Source organism: Gorilla gorilla, chromosome X (genome assembly GCF_029281585.2).
Source record: "Gorilla gorilla gorilla isolate KB3781 chromosome X, NHGRI_mGorGor1-v2.1_pri, whole genome shotgun sequence".
Taxonomy (NCBI): domain Eukaryota; kingdom Metazoa; phylum Chordata; class Mammalia; order Primates; family Hominidae; genus Gorilla; species Gorilla gorilla.
The window spans coordinates 83,647,749-83,670,799 of NC_073247.2; the positions used below are offsets into that span (position 1 = coordinate 83,647,749).

Below are 23,051 nucleotides of genomic sequence, written 5' to 3' on the forward strand. Positions count from 1 at the left end.
GGGGGAAAGGGGGTAGGGCCAAAGCTGGTTTGCTTGGAATTGGGCTTGTTATTATAGATCTCTGAAAGATTCATCAGCATCAGGAATCAGTGTAGTGAGGGAGGCTCAGTGACCAGGCCCAGTCCAGGCCTGCTGTGCTCAGACAGTGAAGCTCTGACCACACAGTCTCCTTCAATCTGCTCGTACCTCATTTCTTCTTCTCCAGAGCAGAGATCAGTCTAAACAGCTCATAGGTCAAGGAAAAGTATCCCTAGAGAGTCCAGCCAAGTCCCTGCTTCCTGCCAGTTGCTCTCTTGGCTCAGGTTTGAGTTTGCCAAATAGAGAATTTGGGGTTTTTATTCTGCAACTGGATTTTACATTTCAGAAAGGGTACAAGTCTTTTGCCCATTTGTTGATTCTTATTTTAATCAGAACCCAACTTTTCTAATATCCATGTTCTAATTTACTAAACAAGAAACAATTATATGCTGAAAAGGGAAATCGGATTATGCTTTTACTTTATTTTTAATTGACAAACAATTATATATATTTATGGGGCACGATGTGGTTTGATGTATATATATTAATACATTATGGAATGATTAAATCAAACTAGTTAACATATCCATTACCTCACATATTTACCATTTTTCTGTGGCGTGAACATTTAGAATCTATTAGCAATTTTGAAATATACTAGTTGTAGAACCTTCTTGAACTGCTTCAGGGACAATTAATTATCTGAAGGAACGCATGAAAATAGGCCACGCTCAGAATCATTAATGTAGATGCAGGTATTCTGTTCAAAGTGTTTTACTGGCCAGTGTGGTGGCTCATGCCTGTAATCCCAGTGCTTTGGGAGGCTGAGGCAGGAGGATTGCTTGGGGCCAAGGAGTTTAAGGCCAGCCTGGGCAACACAGGGAGATTCCGTCTCTTCAAAAAATAAAAACTAAGTTAGCAGGAGTGGTGGCACGTGCCTATAGCCCTAGCTACTCAGGAGGCTGAGACCGGAGGATCCCCTGAGCCCAGAGTGAATTCAAGGCTGCAGTGAGCTGTGATCACACCACTGCACTCCAGCCAGGGTGACAGTGGTAGATATTGTCTCTTAAAAAAAAAAAAGTGTTTTGCTAATGCATTATAAAGGATTATAAGGATGTGAACATTTGTAAGACGAAAAATGAGAAGAGAATGAAGAGAAGGAAGAAACCGAAGCACACCAAAGTCAAAGAAGTGGGTTAGAGGAGAGTCAGATGGGAGCTCAGTGTGTTGAAAATAAGCGTTCTGAGTGGAAAGGTCCTAAGTGCACGAGGACATATGCTCACGTACTCTGGTTTTCTGAGGACAATAATGTGCCCCCTCTTTTCTGCCTTCTGGAATGGAGAGAAATCAGGCCGTGACCACAGGGTTGCCCTCACTGAAAGCACATCTCGGCTCCTGTAACCCTCCTCGGAGAGCATCCCAGCAGCCCAGCCTGGCCAGGGATAGAGCCTATCCCAGCTGGCGGACCCTACCAGAAGGAGGCGTCCCTGGGCTCTCTTTTTGCATAAACTATGGAGTGGCATCCCTCTATCTGAATTAAGTCTACTGTTCCAGAAAATGGGTTTGTTTCTATTCATCCACTCCAATGGCTTTACAATGTCCAGGCACTGTGGGACTCCCTAGAGACATTGTCTTCTTGAACAGTCGAATAAGATATTTGGTTCTTTGGTCCTTATTTCCAAGCTCCTGGGTGCTAGAAGGTTGTATTCACAGCCTAGTCTAGCCCTTGCGTGGCACCGACTACGTTTGGGAAAGGAAATCTAGATCAATAAAGTCAAACTATTCGGTCGGTCTTCGCTGGTTACCCGCTGGTGTGGGCGCGGGTGTGCTTGAAATTTTTTCTTTTATTTGTAATTATGAAAAAAAAGTTTAAGTTAAAAAAAAAGCAGAAAATAACTTTAACCATCAGAACTGGGAGTGGAACTCCTCAGGAGGACCGGGGCACACATTCTACACCATACCTTACGTCCCCCCTCACACAGACATTCCTTCTTTCACGCTCCAGCTCGCTCTTTTTACTCCTACTTCCCTTTCTCCCTCTCCCGGATCAAGCGTTAATCTGCGAATCTCTGACCGCAAAAGAAGAAAAAAAAAAGGTGGGTGGGGGGATCCCGAAGTAGCAGAGCTAGGAGGAGGAGGAGAAAAGAGAGGAGGAGGAGGGGGAGGAGGAGGAGGAGCCCGGCGAAGCAGAGTCAGAGGGACTGGTGGCTCCGGCGAGTGTGCAGCCCCGGGGGAGCCGGCGCTCTAGGCGAGGAACCCGTCAGCCCGCCTACCCGCCCGTCGTCTTTGGCGCCCGCACGCTCTCCGGCCCGCGCCCAGGGGCCTGCTACACCCGGAGCTGGGGCCGCCGCTCAGGGGCGCTCGGGCCAGGGGCGCTGCTCGGGGTGAGCCCGCCGCGCCGCCAGGCTGGTCCCCTGCGCCCGCGCCCGCGGCCGGGATGCCGTTCTACAGGCGCACGGTGGTACCCCAGCGCCTGTGCCCGCGCAACCCGCCGCAGCAGCTGGCGGAGCTCCGCGACGTGAGCCACCTGGCAGCGCTCAGCCTGCTCCGGCAGCTCGCCGACCTCTGTGGCCACTCGTTGGCTCTGCTCGAGGACCTCGAGGGGCACCTGCTGGCCCTGGGGCGCCGCACAGACAGCCTGCACCGGCGCACCGTGCGCCTCCGCCGCCGCCTTCCCTGCCGCCTGCTTGGCCCGGAGGAGGACGAGGAAGAGCTAGGTAAAAACGGCGCCCCGGTGGCTCGCGGCCCCGCGTCTACCCCGCCTCTAGGGGCGCCGGTCTGCGCTTAGCGCTGTGCCCACCCTCTCCCCGCCTCTCGCCGCCCCTCCCCTCCCCTCCATTCGGGGAGTGAGGGGATCCCATTTCCCTGACCCCCGCCTCCGCCCCACCGTCCCCCTACCGCTGGAACTTCCTGCTCTTGGACCCGGTCGCGCCGTCCGGAGTGGCCCCGTGCCCTTGGGACTCCCGACCCTGGGGTTGGTGGCCGCCTCCTGGGGTTTTGGCTGGGGACCCGCTGGGTCCAGGACGGCTTGGGCGATACTCCCCCTACCCGCCCACCTAGCCCCAGGCCCTCGGCGCCGTCCTCATCGCCGCGTCGGGAGCTAAATGGCCGAGCCGCTGGCTTCTTTGCTCCTGTCTAGGAGCTGGGCCACTTCAGAAAGCGCGCCGCAGCCGACCGCCACCTACGCGGTGGCAGGAGCCGGCGGTGGTGCCTACAGGCTTTAAACCTGTGCACCTTCCCGCTGGAGCGTGGACGCGGCTCCCACTCACAGGAGTGTCTGAGCGTCCTCCCGCTTGCTTCTCTCCGCACGTTTTGGGCCGCTGTGCTGGGGAGTGGCCGGGAGGGGGGAGGGGAGAATGTCCGGGGCTTTGCTGACCCCCTACCCACTACGGCTAGGGTCTGGCTGTTATTTGCTAGAGAGAATCATTTAAAGAAACTATCATCAGTTTCCTGAAGCGCATTCACTTTAGGAATCAGCCATGCCTGAGAAACACCAGGTTCCAGTGGTGCCCTCACTGAGCACGCCGGACGTGTGAGAGGGTAGGGGGTCTACGCGAGCCCTTGTCCTTTACTGTTTTGGATCCCAACACTTTACACGGGGAATCCTCTGTCTGTGGAAATGCAGTGTCCCTGAGAGTGTGGGACTTCTGCTGAAAGCAAGGGGACTGAGTAGGCTGGAAATGCTGACTACAGCTGGGGCATGCCAGGTACCAGGGCCAATCGGTTCCTCCAGAAAGCTGGGGAGAGAAGGAGCAGTGTGGCCAGAAAGTTTCCGATGGAGGCAGAAGATGACTGCTGGCTGATTTCTGAGTGCAAGCTTCCAGCTAACTTGGGAAAGAATTGCCTGGGCCAGCCCCTCTTCATTGCAGACCCCACCCCATCCCCACCCCTTCCAGAAGGACTGGAGTCAGGCCCTGGCACCTCTCTTCATAAAGGTCTCTGACCTCTGAGGTAGATGGCAGAGGTCTCTGGTGGAGATAAATGAACTGAGTCCTATTGGAAAAGAAAGGTGGAAGCCACAGATGACTGCCAGATGGAATGTAGACGTTGGACCAGGAGCCTCTGCATGGCAGGGGCTCAGTTTTTTGCTGGGGTCCCACTGATTACAGGATTAGTCTAGGAGAAATTTGATAAGTCAGCTTGAGGAGTAGTTTTCAAAATCCCTACACAGTTTGCAGAGAGCCACCTACTGAGTTTAGTAGGGTAAGTTAAGGACAGTTTTTTCAACTCTACCTTCCTGTCCACTGAATTAGCAAGCCCTTTCCGTGGGAGGGAAGGCAGGGCTTCACCAAGTCACCTTTGGGACCTAACCCTCTCCGGTGATCTGCTAGGTTAGAAAGAGATGGCTTTATGCAATGGATAGCTTGCAATGGAGAGGAACAATTGTTAAGTTAAATTACCACTGGTTTGGCTTCTTGGCAGTTTTCAAGAGCAGGAAGAGTGGCCATCTCTCATCCCTGGTGTGGCCTCTTGCTTTTGAGAATGTACATGTCCCACGGCTCAGAGGCACCCAAGGGACTGCTGCATAAATGAAACACAGCTACCTTCTGTAAGTTGGTGAAAAGGTCTGATTTTCCATTTTCTGGTCTAATGCCCTACCCTAGACTCCCCTTGAAGTTCTCAGTGCACACTTTTCTCTTCAGGAGCTGTGATTGGGTAGCACTGAAATTAGGCCTTCTCAGCAATGGTCTGAACATAAGTGCCAAATGCAAAGAGAGTTGGGGAGCATAATCAGTGCACCATCTGGCCACTCCCTTGTCGCTCAGGCATAAGCTTCAACAGGGTGTTTAGCAAGCCGAATATTAGATTTTGACCGTAAATAAGTAAATAAATGAACATTGTCATGTCTTGCCCTTTTTTCTTCCCTATGCGTTTTCCTCCTAGGATTCCCACTCCCTTACTGACCATTTTGCTGGGGGTCAGCATTTTACCCTGCATATCCTCCATCTGTCTGGATTGCCCTCAGATTCTTCCTCTAGCTATTTATTTTGACCATGGGGCAGGAGAAACCTGGAAAGGTGGGAGGAAGGTTGGAAAGCAACATGGCCAGAGTGAATGACAGCTGACAGGCCAGCAGCATATAGCCTCCCTGCAGTGACAACTTGGCTGCCACTGACTGAGTAGTGGCAAGTCAGACTGGCCCATAGCCTGCAGGCTGGGCTGGGGCCCTGAGAAGCAGCAGGGGGAGGATAGAGAGAGGAGGAGCGAGATAGAGGAGGAGAAAGTGGATGCTGAAGAAGTTGAAGGTGCTTCTTTACACAATCACAATCATGGGTCATGCCCCCACCATCTTCAAGGTTACAGGGGTGGACTGGGCTAGGCTAGTTGCCTCGCAACATCCCACCCAGTCCACTGAAGGCTGTTCTTTGGTAACTTGAACCCCTTTGAGACTGCCCTAAAAGCTCTTGTAACTGGTATGGTGTGGGAGATGGGGATGGAAGGAGGAGAGGGTAGACCACAGGACTGCCGAAGGCCCCTGTGGTTGTGGATCTGTGGCAGTTGCCACACCCTAGGCATGGCCCTGCCTATAAGTTGAGGTTTTCCCCACATCTGGTTTTGAATGTGTCCTGTTTTATGGCATCTGTGGCCTGTACACTGGGTTCTTCATCTAAAAAATGGTGTAGTCAAAGCCATTGGGAAATAGCTCCATGCCTGCCACCATATGCTGAGTCAATCTAAGCTTTCCAACTTCTCCCTTGGAGATCTATATAATGTTTGTAGGTGCTTAGATGATAATTACAAAAGCAATCAGGCCATCCGCCTAGGGATATAATATCTCCTTTGCCATCAAGGAAGTCACTGAAGGGCTAGATAATTCTAGGTATGTTTAATAACACTGGAAAACTATCATGTTACACTAGCTCATGAACTTGCTGTGGGAAAGATGTTCTGTTGCTTCTTACAATTATTTTGGCTTGAATACAGCCAGTTGGGTCCATGGTGAAAACTCCCTCTTCATCTTTATGTAAAATTCCTACTTCTTGATTTTCCAACTTTATGGCAACTCTGGCTCCAAATCAGAAAGGACAGCTGGTTTATTTGTGTTTAAATCATAATTCCAGTGTGAGGATAGACTGTTGTAAATCTATATGGAGATGAAAAAATGAAAAAAGCACCTCCAGATTGCAATGAGTTTGCCATTAGATGAGGTGTTGTGGACCCTGAGTCTGACCGTCCTTGCTAATGAAGAGAAGAGATGGCCTCTTGAGTCAGATGGAGTGGGGAGGGTGGCAGGAATTTGGGGACTTGGAACAGGCACTCAGCCAGGGCTTACTTTGTCTCTGTGGTACGTTTCATCCCCAGAGGCTCTTGGGACAGAGGGTTGACAGAGTATGGAGGGGGAAGCAAACCCATTTTCTTTTCTCTTCCCACCCCACCCCGCTTTCCATTTTCTTTTTAAATACCATGAAATTCCTGGTCTGCTTCATGGTATTTCCATGTGTTGAAAACATCTTCCCTGGAAATTTGGATACCAAAATGTCCACTAGAATTTCTTCCACTTTAGAAACAAGACATTTAATCTTCTCTTTTTTAAGACACATGAATAGCTAAAGTGATAAAAGTGTCAGGATGTTGGAATAGTAGAGTAATAGGAGAAGATTCAAGTTATAGCTCTTGGGCTCAACCTTGACCTTGACGACATTGATTAGGTTTTAGGAGGGGAGTGGTATATTTACATCATCTGTTCCTGTACCTCTCTGGTGTGGTACCAACAATTCAGTCATTAACCACCATATGTGTCATAACACTTGACATCCCGGACCCAGAAAGGGGAAGGTACTTGTCCAAAGTACCCAGCTGGATCAAGACCTTCAGTAGTCATGAGTGCTGAAAAGATTTTAGTGCCTCCCCATATGTAATTCCAAGTGAAAGCAATACTAAACCTTTAAACAAAAATGTTACTCTTTTTAAATGACTCAAAGCTCACATGGATGTTGAAATTAAAATATCTTACTAGATTCTTTCTCCCTTCCTCTCTGTCTTTTGTACCCCTGCTGTTGGTGGCCTAATCATGTATTTAATCTGCTGATTTGGGAATGTGGTACCGGCTGGGTCACACAGCAGGTCAGTGACAGGAGGCCTCCACCTAGAAGCCATGCCTTCTGACAACCAGACTAGTGCTCTGCCCTCTGCAGTGATGCTAAGTTCAAAGTCAGTTGTTCTTCGAGAGTCATTTTCTTGGCATTTTCTCTAGTTGGAACTTGTCCAGGATGAGAAATAACTCCTGTTACCTTTAGTAACTGAGGGCACCCTGTGGTTCTGTAGTTGTGGCCGGGGGTGAGCTGAAGCTAGAGAGGAGAAAGGAAGGTCAAACTTTCTCATATAGAGAATATAGAGAATAGGTGTGAGGCAACAGGCTCTCTTGTTAAAGCAAAACATAGTCTTCTTTGAATGGAAAATTGCTCCAGAAAAAGGATCTTCAGGTGGGAAGGGGTGGCTGGCCAGTGACCCTGACACTGTTGCAATCCCTCCTGATCCCTCTGCCATCTTTATACCTGTTCTTCTCCCTTGTAGCTTTCAATCCAGTTGTAGACACTACTTGCCACACACCTGCATCCTGACTATTTTCTGTTATTCTAGTAGAGGCTAGTTGGCATTTCAGAAGGCACCTTTTATTAAAAACCAATGGGAACAAGAAAGTAACATTATTACCAAAAGTGCATTTAGCATACACATTTACAGGGTATGGATTTCTTATCCTTCAGTGCTCAAGTAGCTTAACAGGCTCACTGGCTTTGCTGCTCTATTCCCTTTCTGAAGGCCTCAAATCATCTTTTCCTTAGATCATTATTTTCTAGCCTCGAAAAGTGGGCACAACTGCGTCTGGACCCTGTCTGACCTTTGTGCTGGGTGCTAAAGACCCAGAGGTGAATAAGACCCGATGTCTCCCTTCGAGGAGCTGCCAAGCTGCAGAGGTAGGTGCCATCTCATTCCTGACCACATCAGCATGTGGTGCCTGGGAATCAGGTCTTATTTAGGTGGAGGAGAGCTGATAACCAGAACCAGGACCCTAGTTCACATACCAGAAGATTCTTCTGCTCAGTCCGGTTTGGGGTCCAAAGATGGAATTTGGACTTTTAGAATTCCCTATGGTAAAAACAAAAATAAAAACCAATCTGTCATTCTGTCAGTGTTATTGTGAATTTAGCAATGCTTTTAAATGAATTTGCAGTTTTAAACACTATAATGTTATCTTCATGCATATGAAGAGTAGTGCTTATTCAGTCCATAGACAATGCTTGGTGGATCTGCAAACTAACAGACTTCTTGTGATAACTCTATGGTCCTCTAGAGTCCTCTACTGTCAGTTGGGAATTGCTGGCCTTCCTGGTTCAAGCTATCAGCTCTTCTCTGCTCTGTGGAACTCCACAATTTCACTCAAATAAGCCCTCATTGAAGTTTTCAAGTTAGAGGGCACAGGATGGCAATATCTTAACAGTCAAGACTACTTTAATAATGCCACAAACAGGAGGTATGTTTATTAAGTGTACAGGTAGTTTGCAGTAAAGTGCTTTGTATGAGGTCATGCACAAGACCACTAGGTATCAGTCAGTTAACTTGGGAGGTTTGAGCAATTAGGCAGCTCTTCCTCCCTCACTTCCTCTCTCCCTCCCCCCTCCCTCCCTCCCTTCCTCCGTCCCTCCCTTCTTTCCTCCCTCCCTCCCTCCTTTCCTCCCTTCCATTCCCTTCCTCCCTCCCTCTCTTTCTAAAATGTAAGCTCCTCAATAAGATATAAGCTCCTTGAGTGTAGGAGTCTTTATCTGTTTTTACTGTTGTGTCTCCAGCTCCCAAAACAATGCTTGGCACCTAATAGGCACTTAATAAATACCTGTTAGATTGAATACCTTCTTTCTTTCTTTCTAGCCATTGCACACTTATTGAGTACTTGACTCTGGGCCCTACCCTGTGCTGATTTCTGGGGGTACAGAGTAGAACTAGGATGCAGGCCCACAGTCCAGTGGGGAGAGCAGTGAGCCATAGTGCTGTGGAGATAAGGTCTAGGCTACCGGGGCAAGGCAGAGGAGGCACACCTGACTCAGGACAGAGGCTGAGCGAAGCTTCCAGGAAGATGTGATGTCTGAGTTCTGAAGGATGATCTGGAGCTGGCCGTTGAAGGTTGAAGAAGGCGGGGGAAGGAATTCCTGGCTCAGGAAGTAGCCTGTGCAAAGCCCTGGATATGTGAGAGAGCTGGTGTGGGGGAGGAATTCACTGCCAGTGATTCAGGAGGAGAGGGAGCAAGGCACCTCCTGACTCAGAATAAGCCCCCAGGGTGGAGGTGGGGTGGGAAGTTCCTCACATCCTGTTTGTTCGTCAGGGAGTTGGATATGAGGGTCTTGAGAAGGTTAAACTGCATGGTTCAGTGAAGTTGTAATATTAACTAACTGTGGATTTTCTTTATCTACATTCAAGTTTTCATTATCCTTGGGCAGATGAGACCCGGGCAACCTCGGCTCCTTTATGCTTTGCAGGGCCAGGCCCTGGGCACCTCTAAAAAGGCTAGACAGAGCAGGAGGGGCTCTGAGCCACAGTGAGAAAGAGAGAGAAAGCAAGAGTCTACCTGCCTGTGTGTCCCCGGCTGTGTGTATCCAGTTGCACTCCAAAGCTAAATGTATTATTTATGCCCCTGCTTTTCTGTGAGTGGGGAAATTTGAGGTTTGACAATATCTTTTATTATTATTTTTCTTTCTCAATAGCATAGATTCTTCAGAATCGTCTGTAATTCATAAAGGGGAAAATCAGAAATTTTTTTTTTTTTGAAAATGGACTCAAAGAGGAGATGAGTTTTTAAAAAATATCTATCATCTGTTTTTATTTTGACTGGAATCATTTGCTTCCGAGCACAGTGTAATTAGCTGCCTGACAATTTATAGCCTGATCCCCAGTAACTGAAAAATACCAAACTCAAATTATTCCCCCAGACTAGGAGGCCCGGAGGTGATTGAGGTCTCCTTACGTTAACATCCTCTGTCCTTGGGGGCTGAGGGGGAGGGCAGTTCTCTGCCCTTGCAGGAGGTGGTATCTCCAAGTTGTCAGCAAGACAGGCCTTGTTGTTATACACTGAGTGTCTCCTTTGACTCAGTAATTCCATTTCCAGGATTTTATGCTAAAGAAATAATCAGATATTGTGGGGGGAAAAATGTGCAGGGAATCCCCACTGCATTTTTTGGTTATTTGCATTAGCCAGAAAAAGGAAAATAACTTACACATTCAATAATAGGGGAGTGGTTATATAAATTTTCCTAGGTCTATGTGATAGACTAATATACAGCCTTGAAAAGCTATGCTCTAAATGAATTATAAGGCTACATGGAAATGCACAAAATAATGCTAAGTAAAAACCAAAGATAAAATTTACTACTATATACAATATTGTCTAAAATAGAGCACCCACACAGACACATACACATAAGAAGAAACTGGAGAAGCCTATGCCAAAATGCTGACAATGATTATCTCAGGGTGATGGGATTATGGGGACGAGTCGTATTATTTTCCTTCTACCATTCTGTATTTGTCAAAATTTCCCCAATCAACATCTATTACTTTTAGTAAATAGAAAAGACAATGGATGACATGTTAAGGAAAAGGATCTTTGGATTTGGAATCGTCAGCTTCCAGGTGAAGTCCCACTTGCCCAGCACCTACTAGCTGACTCTAGTGTCTCTGAGCCACAGTTCCTCATCTGTAAAATGGGGTTAAATACTACCCAGTTCACAGGGTTGTTGTGAGGATTCAAAATAATGTATGTATTAATGAAATGCCTGGTGCCTATGCTGCAACCATGGACACCATCACTAAATACTAAGAAGATGAAATTCCACGAAGCTTGCTGAAATCCCTGGATGGGGGTACTGTCAAGATGAAGTTATAATAAGAATGTTCCTAGACAGCTATGAATTGCAGCCATTCTTCCCTTTTCCAGAATATGTAAAGAATGTTTGTGTGCCCACGGAGGAGCCGCATCTAGCCTTTGAGGCTGTCAGCTCATCTTTCCCAACCCGGGGATTTTCCTTTCCTCTGACTCCTCCCTTCATTCTCCCCCACTGACATCTGTTCACTGCCTCACCAACCAAGGGGGAAAACATTCTTTGGAACTGAAGCTGAGGCACCACCAAGAGTCAAGGCAGCTATGAGATGTTTATTGTCACAGAGAATATGTGGTGCTGGCTGACCACAGAACCTGCCAGGCTGGGATGCCAAGGAGGGGCTTTAATGAAGCAGCAGAGGATGGATGCAAGCCGCATAGCCAGGCAGCGTCCCCTGCCTTTGGGCAGAGCTCTTGTCCAAGTGTCTCGCTGGCTCTCTGTTTTCTTCCCCTTGGGATGTCTGCATGGCTCCTGGTTGAGCTCACCAGTTTTACAGAACCAGCCTGGTTTATGGGTGAAGAAACACCTTCTCACAGAACTTATGGGGCCTAAGCGTGTTTCAGTAAAGTACTGGGCAGTTTGCCTGAGGGCCCAGCATGCCTAACTCTCACCAGCGTGGATATGAAGCAAGGAAATCCTGAGCTCACAGCCAGGCAGCCTCAAGGACATAGGCACACCTCAGCAGTGTCTACATGATGCCCTGGCCACCAGGCAATCCAGCAATCTCCCTGGGTAGAATCCTTCACACTGCATGTCTGATTGCATTTTTCATTTTTTAATGACAGCCATAGACTCATATAGACTCTGGCTGCCAATCTAAAGCACCTAGAGAGTTTTAATTGTTAATGTTTTGCTAAATTCTTAATAATTATACAAAATCATTATGTAGACCAATAGATATTATTGACCAAGATATAGTGATGCTTAAAACAAAGTCCTCTGTAATCAGTACAACATGTTGGTAGAATTTACCCTAAATGTTAAAAAAAAAAAAAAGTACTAATGCTGTGGCTCCACCCCATACCAATAAATCCAGAATTTCTGGGGGATGAGGCCCAAGAAACAGTACTATTTAAAAGTTCCCATGTGATTCTACCGTGCAGCTTAGGTGAAGAACTCCTGTTATAGATGTTAAAGCTGGGAGAGACCCAGTTTCCTGACTTATTTGAACACGCAATCCTTTACAAATTGTACTTGTGGATAATGAGCATGAACTATGATGCAGACTTAGATTAAAGTAAGTGACAAAAAAAATGGTCTCGCAGATGAATTAATTGTAAGCAGTAATAATGCGAGGTTAGGTTACATATATATTTTGTTTTTGTTTTTTTTTGAGACTGAGTCTTGCTCTGTCGCCCAGCTGGAGGGCAGTGGTGCGATCTCGGCCCACTGCAACCTCTGCCTCCCAGGTTCAAGTGATTCTCCTGCCTCAGCCTTCCTAAGTAGCTGGGATTACAGGTACCCGCCACCATGCCCTGCTAATTTTTGTATTTTTAGTAGAGACGGGGTTTCACCATGTTGGTCAGGCTGGTCTTGAACTCCTGACCTCGTGATCCGCCCACCTTGGCCTCCCAAAGTGCTGGGATTGCAGGCATGAGCCACTGTTCCCGGCCAATATATTTTTTAACATTATAAGAGAACATAGGGGTTGGGCACAGTGGCTCATGCCTGTAATCCCAGCACTTTGGGAGGCCGAGGCTGGTGGATCATCTGAGGTCAGGAGTTTGAGACCAGCCTGGCCAAACATGGTGAAACTCCGTCTCTACTAATAATACAAAAAATTAGCCAGGTGTGGTGGCGCATGCCTGTAATCCCAGCTACTCAGGAGGATGAGGCAGGAGAATCACTTGAACCCAGGAGGTGGAGGTTGCAGCGAGCCGAGATTGTGCCATTGCACTCCAGCCTGGGTGACAAGAGCAAAACTCCGTCTCTGAAAAAAAAAAAAAAGAGAGAGAACATAGGAAATTAGAAACATGAAACCATTTTATTTTATTAATAAAAAGGATAAATATATGATGAGGTAGAGTAAAACATCTTTTATTTTACATATTTTGGTTATAACACGTCATCAAAACCCACTAACGTTTTAAACAAGAATAGCATTTTTGTTTTCTTACGTCACCACCACTTAATATCACCCATGATGTTACTGGGTTGGATCCCTACACCAGGTCAATCTCAACTTATTTTTCTTTGCAACAGAATATAACGACTCCACTATGCACAAGTTCATCGGAGTATAGGCAAGAGGAAAGAAACTTCCAGTCATAATATTTAGTGTTCCGAAATAGGCTGTGCCAGAAATTCCAAATAGAAGTTGGAATGGTTGCCTCCAAATCAACGTCTAGATCAGACTCTGTGCTTTCCCGTGTTCTCTGATGTGGCACACTCTTTCATGCAGGTAGATTATTGTGTTAATAATACGGCATAAGAGTGAAATGTATTGTCCACATTTGTATTTTGTATTTGTATCCACAAATATAATTTGTAAAGGATTGTGTGTTCAAATAAGTTGGGAAACTTTGGAGTGGTCTCTCCCAGCTTTAACCATCTATAACAGGGGTTCTTCATCCCAGTTGCACAGTAGAATGTATAAATGTATTGAGTATTTTTAATCCCATCTATACTTCAACAAATGCAATGCGGAAGAAAGAGTATTTGTCTTTTTTCCCTTCATGATCGCAACAGAAATAGTTTTAGAATGTGGATCTAGGCCAACACTCACCCAGAGAAAGGAAGAGGACTGGGGCAAAGGGATCTCTGGGTAGGTGGCTGTGTGTTTGGATTTCCAGTGCAGAACCTCTCTTGTGGCTATTTTGGGGTCCTGAGACATCCACTTATGTGACCCTGTCAGCAGCCCCCCCTGGGAAATACGAAGGCAAGGGGGACAAAGGGAAAGGGAGAACTATGGGGGGCACTTTTGGCATCCCTCCATAGTGTGATCAGAGAGGGAAGATGCTAAAGGTAACCCCTATAGTTTGCCTCCCAAGCAATACTGTACATCGAGGATGATAAATAAGGCATCAAGAATAGGCTGTAGGTGGGAGAGGTGGCACGGGCCTGTAGTCCCAGCTACTTGGGAGCCTGAGGCGGGAGGATCCCTTGAGCCCAAGAGTTCAAGGCCAGCTGGGGCAACAGAGCGAGAACTTGACTGTATTTAAAAAAAGAAAAAGAGGCTTCAGCATCTTCAGAGGAATCTGTTTAAGAAGGCTGAGAAGGGTGTGTTCAGGAAGAGTTCCACTTGAAATGCTGAAAATTGAAGAAAAGATTAAATACTGAAAAGTGGGGAACATTCCAGCTCCCAGGAAACTTACCCATTAAGAGAACTCATTTCTTGAGGATTTTGGATAGCAAAGTCTCCCTGTATTCCAATTTCCAGCCTGTATTACCTCTTGGAATAAAGAGTTACATAAGTTTACTGCCTGTTGCGAAATAGCCCAGTGAAATCTTTTTTCCCATAATTCTGAGTTAATGAAAATGGTAGATTTAGGAAACAAATGTTATTGGCTTGCACAGAGGTTTTATATTTTGTGCCTGTAGCTTCCAGACTACCTAATGCACATGGGGTGTGGGGTCATGAGGGAAGGGGAAGAGCTAGTGAAGGAGAAGGATCTCTTTGTCCTATTAAATATTTATTTCACTCTCGTAAGATGCCAGAGGGAGCTGGTAGAAATTTGGCAAGCAGGTGTCCCCTCCAGGTAGAGGGATGGCAAAGGGTGCTTTCCCTGGGTGGATTAATTAGGAGAAGCCACTCTTTTTGGTGGAATCTTTAGACAGGCACATCCTCTGGGAACAGCAATTAGAAAAAGTCCCCTTTTCTGGTAATAAGTATTAAAATATGGAGTATCCTCTGGGTGGACCAATTTTAAAAAGTCACCCTTTCTGGGCATAGTAACTAGATAAAGGTACTTCTTCCTCCGTGTGCAGTCAGACAAGGCATTGGGCTTGGCTGAATTGTGTCTCCAACTTGAGACCCCTTTGCAGGGTACCCTTGTAGGAATACAACTTGCACAACAGTATAAGTGGTCCTGTAGTGCCAGGTGCCACCAGGCACCAGGTATACAGAAATATGTCAGTGATATACCCTGTTCTTGGATAATTTATAGGACAGCCCCTCTAAATCCCCACTGGCTTTAACTCGCCCCATCTGCTGCCAGCTCCACCCCTCCTGCGTCCCTGCTGGCAGAGCTACTCTCTATGGTGATGAAACATCCACCCTCCAGATGCCCGGGCTGCAGGCTGTTGTTTGACGTGGCTGTGCTGCTCCTGTCTGGGGATCCAGGCTAAATGTCTGCTTTCCACAATGAACAGCCAGAGTTACTGGTTAATTGTGGTGGCTCATTGCTTCTGGGTTCTAGATGGGAAAACATGGAAATCATTTAACACTTCACTATGGCTTTAAAACTTTTCTGTGTTCTGTTTAAATGGGCTTTGAAATGGTGAGTTTTGGTGTAGCTGAGATATTTCTGCCCTTTAATTTTCCTGTTCTTTAATAAAGGAAAGCAGTTTATCTTTAATCTGGTGATTTAGAGCTGACTCTGAGGGGTAATTCCTACCCCACTCATTGTACTATAACTTTGCCAGGCTTTTTGCCAGGTATTGGTGATACCAAAGTGAAAAGACTTACCTTTTGCTCTTCAGTCTTAGCGTTTAGTTGGGGAGACAGTATGGAAGAAGACAACTTTGCTGCAGACCTCGCTACAGACCCTTTCACATAGGGTCCAATGTGAAAAGCACAGAGTACCGAGGCAGGGAAGGTTTTCATAGCATTTTCCTCTCGTGTCTTCCGGAAAACTCTTATTCATTCCTCCAGATTTCTATTCAGGCATTCCTTCCGGTTTACGGCCCTCTCTGACTCCCTTCACTATGTTCCTGCTATGCTTTTCTCACTATGTTCCTCCAGGTAGCCTGCCCTACGGGTAGGAGGCAGAGACTGCCAGTATGTGTTGACCATTTTTGAATTCATGTTTATTTCCTTCTTTTACCACCTCTTGAAAAGTAATATGACCCTCTTCTTTAGAACTTGAAAGAACACCCTGGCCATCCCTTGGCCTAAGATAAACCGGAAGCTAGAAGTTAGAGGTCTCTTCCTAGGAGAATTAAAGCCCATCTTAAAGGTTGTGAGGATTTGGAAACAGAGTAGAACTATTGAGGCCTTCTGATCCCAATACATTTAGATGAATATAAAGAGTTCCTTCTAGCTCAAGGGAAATCAGAGTTACATTAGGTGGTTGTAGGCTAGTGACGGGCCTTTGAGAGTAGAAAGAGCCCTGATTATGAACTTGGCTTACTTTGCTAATTTTGCCCAATGTAAGCCCAATTCCAGTATTTGCTAATGGAGTAATTTTTGGTGTTGAGCCTCTGTTTTCTGTTTGTCAGGAGGATCAAATGAAAGCCTGTATGGGAAAAGGCTTTGTAAACAAAAAATCACCCCCCCTCCCCAAATGTTATGTATTATCATTTTTTAGGGCAAGGATAGTGGCTGACTCATTCCTCTTTCTTCAAAATCTAGTTTGGAAGTAGGCACACTGTGAATGTTTGTTGAATGATTAACTGGCCTAGTAAGAGATGAGTTTTTGTGTTTCTTTAAAGCTCTGCATGTTATCTAATAAATCTGCTATATTAGTTAATGCCTACCCTTAGCTTTTTTGGTAATTTTTGTCATTACCAACACTGTGAACCTCGTAACACCCAAGAGGTGGTTATTGACTCCTATATATTTTGCCTGCAATAGGATATACCAGTGCCAAATTGACAGTGGTGTCTGGGCTGATGCCTCTTGTCTTAAGAGCTTAGGTTTCCCACCAGACTCCTCAAGGGTTGTATTTTATTCCTGTCTGTTTTCCCCCACTGCCCTGGTATGCAGTAAGTGCTCAATACATATTTTCTGAGTGACTAACAGAGAGAGGGAGTGGCATGTTTTTGCCCTTTTTTTTTTTTTTTTTAAGACGGAGTCTCGCTCTGTCACCCAGGCTGGAGTGCTGGAGTGCAGTGGCGCGATCTTAGCTCACTGCAAGCTCCGCCTCCCGGGTTATGTTTTTGCACTTCTATTTGGCCAGCCAAATAAACTCCAGATAGCAGAAAGTGACAGATGTCACAGCTAGATCACCCTCATCTTACTTTTATACTTGAGATGACCCTCCTTTTCTAATTTAAAAAACCTTTGGACAAAAACCCATGTTTTTATTGTTATCTTTAAGAGCTTTCTGTGTGCCTGACAATATATACATCATTAACTCATTTTATCCTCACAATGATTGCATGAAATAGTTACCATTATTATCTCAATTTTCTTGATAAGGAAACAGGCTCAGAGAAGAGTAAACAATTTAGAGTTATGGAGTAAGTTGAGCATCCACAATTTGAATGCCCATCCATGTTCTCCATCACAATCAATGGGGAATAGATTTTACTGAAAGCAAGGATCAGAAAAGAAATGTGTTTTTACCACTATCAGGGAGGAGATTTTGTTCAATGCACTGAGTTGGGATAGGATCTGATGGAGGGCTTTCTAGTGGATTGCAAGAGATTCAGCAGGAACATATCCAGTGAGATTAAAAAAAGAATTAAAATGTCTGGGGGGGCACAGGGAGAAAAAACAGGAAATTGAATTTTCTCTGTGAAATTAACTAGCATTTTTGCCTTTCTTTCTAATTTATGAAGCTCTGTTACATTTGTTATCTCATGTGATTCCCATGACAACCCTGTGAGTTATTACTTCTATTTGAGAAATGAAAAAAATAGACTCAGAGATATTAAAACTGACCTGCCCACAGTGGCAAGTGGGAAGTGAAAACCAAGAAACCATTTGCACTGTTTTAGGTGGTGGAGATACAGGAGTGAACAAGAGAGGCCAAAATATTTGTCCTCATGGAACTTACTAGGTAGATAAACTATGATTTATTTCTTTTCAATTACCCTCTGTCAAGTAATAGATATTGGTTTTGGTTTTCAACCTTAACTGTATTTTAGAATCACTAGGCACACTTTGAACAAAACATTGATGTGTGTGTGTGCACACACACTCAAATTTTAAACCTGCTCTCGGGGGTTTTAGTGTGCAATCAAGCTCAAGAACCGTTGGTTTAGAGCAGTGGTTTTCAACCTTGGCTGTTCATTAAAATCACCTTGAGAATACATATATATATATACATACACCAATGTCTGGGCTTTACCTCTGAGGCTAATTAAATTAAAATCTCTGTGGTTATGTCCAGACATGTGTACTTTTAAAATGTGCCTCCTCAAATGGTGCTACTGAGTTCAGGGTGTGGGGTTTACATGAAGCACTTGAGATAAAGAGTAGCTTGGTCCCATTTCACAGACTGTGCCCCTCACCTCTTGAGCATGTGAATCATCGGTTCTTCATTCTTGCAACAAAATGTTTATTGAGTACCTGCTGTATCTCTGGTGAGTTCCTTCTCTTTCCTGGGTCCTGATTCCTCCCTTTGTAAAATGAGAGACTAGGGTGTCTCTGAGACTTATTGCAGCTCGGTCTATAATTCTACAAAGGAGAGTGGGCTGGGAACGTTAATGGCTCAGAGGACCCACTCTTGGAGACCCAGGTTAAATTATTTGTCCTCTTGACAGTACTGTATGCTTCATTTGAGAGACAGAAATTCATGAAATTCCACAAATACGTGAGCAAGCCTTCTCTCACTAAGCAGTTTGTCCACAAGGAGCAGATGGACTCTTCTTCCTTCGTCTCATTCACCATCTTGCTGACCGTCGGGTTGGCAGCACAAATGTGCATATGAGGGCCGGATCAGAGGGAGGGACTCAATGGGGTCAGGCTGTGAAAGTCAGCCAGAGGGAACAAGAACCAAAAATGTGCCTTGAAGATCAAAAGCACCTGGAAGCAGCAGAAAGCGAGCTAGAGGAAAGCAGCCTACCACTTGGCCTAATTTTCTTTTGCACCTAGAGTTGGTTTAACACTAGCAGAAGACAGATAATAAGGATAGCTGTTGAGAGGTAGCAGAGTTAGCATAGCAGTGAAGTGCTTGGGCCTTGGGGCCACCCTCTCTGGGTTTGAATCCTCACTCTACTTGTTTTCTTTCTTTTTTTTTTCTTTTCTTTTTTTGAGACGGAGTCTTGCTCTGTGACCCAGACAGGAGAGCAGCAGCGCAATCTCAGCTCACTGCAACCTCCGCCTGCTAGGTTCAAGCGATTCTCCTGCCTCAGCCTCCTGAGTAGCTGGATTACAGGCACCTGCCACCGCGCCTGGCTAATTTTTTTACTTTTTTTTAGTAGAGACAGGGTTTCACCATGTTGGCCAGGCTGGTCTTGAACTCCTGATCTCAGGTGATCCACCCGCCTCTGCCTCCCAAAGTGCTGGGATTACAGGCCTGAGCCATCGCACCCGGCCCTACTACTTGCTTTCTTTATGACCCTGGACAAGTAGCCTGACATCTCTTTCCATTAGTTTCTCTATCTGTAAATTAGGGATCATTACAATAATAGTACCTACTTTATAGACATGTTATGAAGATTATAAGCCTGGCAGGCATTAAATATTTGTCACACAAAATTTATAAGTAATACTTCTAAGTGTTGAGCACTTTACTTGTATTTGCTTCTTAATCTTTGCTTTATTTGAAACAGGTACTATTTTCCCAATTTTATAGATGAAGAAATCCAGGCATGGAGATGTTGTCACTGTGTCATTAACTAAGTTAGTAGTTATTGCAAAAAATGAGCTAACTAGTAAGCCACAGAGCCAGGATTTGACCCTGGGAGAATTGATTCTTTAGTGCCCACTCAACTGCAGGATTGTATAGGACTGTACACAGCCATTATCTTGGGCTTGATACCTGAAGATAAAGGAACTGAATTGGGCCCTGGAAATCCTGAAAAGGGGGAAATATGGGTCTCACCCAGAGGAGTTGACTCTGTGGGTAGGGACAGCAGACATATGCATAAGAAGACTGCAATAAAAGATGCTTTGTGCCTAATGTCATGGGAGTTCAAAGTGGCCAGTGACAGCTTTGTTGTGATGCTTGGCTTTGGACTGGATCCTTGATGGACATACGGAGTGTGCCCTGGGCAAGGGGAGTTGCATGAGCAAAGGCAAGGAGGTAAGGCTGTGGATGGCATTTTTGGAGTTGGGGAAAGCACTGTTTCCCCTCTACCATATGGTATAGAAGCCTGGGGTGGCCCCTCAAACTTGGTGCCAAGGTTGAGGGGCACCTGGTACTACTGGGCCTCTTTTTGGGACCCCAGGGAAGCAGATGGTACAGAAGCATAAACTTGGGCTGTCATAGGTGGTTTGGACATCCAGTCCAAACCCTTCATAGCATAGATAGGGAAACTAAGGCCCGGAGAAATGAAAGACTTAGCCCCAGCAAGCCAGCAGCAAACTATGGAAGGTTTTGTCAGGCCAATATTTCTGCCATGCAGTGATGCATAAGAGAGCCTGGGCCATATCCTGGAGATATAATTGAGTAGCACACAAATCTACTGTAGTACCCAGAAGTCTTCTTCGGAACTTGATTCCAAGTTTTCTTCTGCTTAACTCCCCATACTGTCATAGATGGAGTCTTAAACATGAGGTTTGGCAGACCTACCGTGGAGGCAGTTTTACAGGGCGAGCTGAGAGGAAGACAGGGCAGGGACCCAACATGATGTGAATTATCCCCTAAGACTTTGAAGTTCTCAGGTGTTTTCATAATTGTTTTTTAAGCATGAGATAAAATACCTAGGCTTACAAAGGAAAACAATGGTACTGAAAGACAGTTATCAAAATACTTTTTAAATTGTGATATATAGTAGTATATGTGCTTCTTAGCATATTTCAAATTACAAGATCTAGCACTGGGTCTTATAATTACCAAAATATTGAATGAGTGAAATTTCAAGATACCTTCAACAACTGTCATATGATCTGTGATTTCTATTACTGACAAAGGCACAGGTATTGCTAACACTTCTGTGGTTTGTTGCCTACATTCATCATTTCAATTAGAGGTTAGTGAAAATAAACAGTTAATTATTTTCACATACAAGTTCGTGGGCCTCCTGAACTCTCTTCATGTAACACCTGGTTAAGAACTTAATTTAACTCGTTAAGAATCCCTGTCCTAAGGCAAAGCCGAAGCTGGAGAACTGACCCAGCATGGGATCTTAATCCTGCTCTAAGAAATTGACTTGAAGGAGGCGCTTGAGTGCCCTGAAACTCTACTCAAGATTGTAGTGTGCATGGATGGTTTTCATTAGTGCAACTCACTGAGTAGTTCTGGCTCTCTTTCTGTTTCTTTCTCTCTTTTTTTTTTTTTCTTTTTGGCGGTGAGGGACAGGGTCTTGCTCTGTTGCCCAGGCTGAAGTGCAGTGGCATGATTATGGCTCGCTGCAGCCTCAACCTCCCAGGCTCAAGTGATCCTCACCCCTCAGCCTCCTGAGTAGCTAGGACTACAGGTGTGTGCCACCACACCTGACTAATTTATGTATTTTTTGTAGAGGCGGGGTTTTGTCATGTTGCCCAGGCTGGTCTCAAACTCCTGGGCTCAAACAATCTGCCTGCTTCAGCCTCCCAAAGTGCTGGGATTATAGGCATGAGCCACCACGCCCAGACTCTGGCTGTCCTTCTTCCAGGAACATGGCAGGATTGCACTTCCTCACCCCCTTGCAATTAGGGGTGGCCATGTGGCTTGAACCTCATCATATTCAGAATTGATTCCACATTCTATCTGCCCTGCCCACCTCTCTTACCTCACCTCCCACCCCTTTCACCCGGTCCACTTCAGCTGTGCTGGCCTCATTTCTGTTCCTCACCAAGCTTATTCCTGCCTCAGGATCCTTGCACTAGCTGTTCTTTTTGGCTGGAACACTCATTCCCCAACTCTTAGTATGACTGGCTCATTCTTAGCCTTTAGAACTCACTGTTCACCTTATTTTTAACAGCTTTATTGAAAATAATTCACATACCATTTAATTCCCCCATTTAAAGTGTATAATTCAGTGACTTTTAGCATGTTGGTGGAGTTGTGCAACCATCACCACAATCAATTTTAGAACATTTTCATTACCCTAAAAGGAAATTCCATTCCCCTTACTGGTCCAATTCCCCATCTTCCACCAGTCCCTGGTAACCACTAATTTACTTTGTGTCTCTATGGATTTGCCCATTTTGGAAATTTCATATTAATGGAGTCATGTAATATGTAGTCTTTTGTGTCTGGCTTCTTTCACTTAGCATGTTGTTTTCAAGGTTCATCCGTGCTACAGCATGTATCAATACTTCATTATTTTTTATGGCTGAGTAATATTCCATTGTATGGATGGACCATAGTTTGTTTATCCACTCACACATTGAAGAGTATGTTTCTATGGCTTGTTCCTATCCTTTGGCTATTATGAATAATGCTCCTATGAACATGTGTGTTCAAGTTTTTGTGTAAACATATGCTTTCATTTTTCTTGGGTATGTACCTAAGGAATGGAATTGCTGGGTCATATAGTAACTCTACATCTAACTTTTGAGGAACTGCCAGACTGTTTTCTACAGAGGCTACACCATTTGATATTCCCATCAGCAATGTACAAGGGTTCCAATTTCTCTGCATCCTCACCAATACTTGTTATTTTCTGAATTTTTTATTACAGCCATCTTAGGGAGTGTGGAGTGGTATCTCATTGTGGACTAAACATCTTTTCATGTGCCTAGTGGCCATTTGTATGTCTTTTTAGATAAATGTCTATTCGAGTCTTTTGCCCGTTTTTGAATTGGGTTGTTTATTATTTTGTTGTGGAATTATAGTTCTTTATGTATTCTGTATATTAATCCCTGGTCAGGTATATGACTTTTAAATATTTTCTCTCATTCTGTGAGTTGCCTTTTCACTTTCTTAACAGTGTCCTTTGATGCACAGAAGTTTTTAAAATTTGATGATGCCCAAGTTACCTATTTTTTCTTTGGTTGCTTGTCCTTTTGCCATCATATGTAAGAGACCATTGTCTAATCTAAGAACGTGCAAATTTACATGTTTACTTTTAGGAGTTTTATAGTTTTAGCTCTTATATTTTGGTTTGTGATCCATTTTGAGTTAATTTTTGTATATGGTGTGAAGTAGTGGTCCAACTTCATTCTTTGCATGTTCTTGGATATCCACTTGTTTTAGCGCCTTTTGTTAAAGAGACTATTCCTTCCTCCATTGAATGGCATTGGTATCC

General features: G+C 45.1%; 1 protein-coding gene across 2 annotated transcripts in view; it reads left to right on the forward strand.

Moving 5' to 3' along the window:
* The first annotated feature begins 2,216 nt into the window (after positions 1–2,216).
* NHSL2 (NHS like 2) overlaps positions 2,217–23,051 on the forward strand; it is a 242,904-nt gene continuing 222,069 nt past the window's right edge. For both annotated transcript variants that reach the window (XM_063703094.1, XM_055376175.2), the window contains exon 1: positions 2,217–2,735. In XM_063703094.1, the coding sequence (XP_063559164.1) occupies positions 2,456–2,735 (280 nt within the window). In that variant the 5' untranslated portion in view covers positions 2,217–2,455. The remainder of the gene's footprint in view (positions 2,736–23,051) is intronic.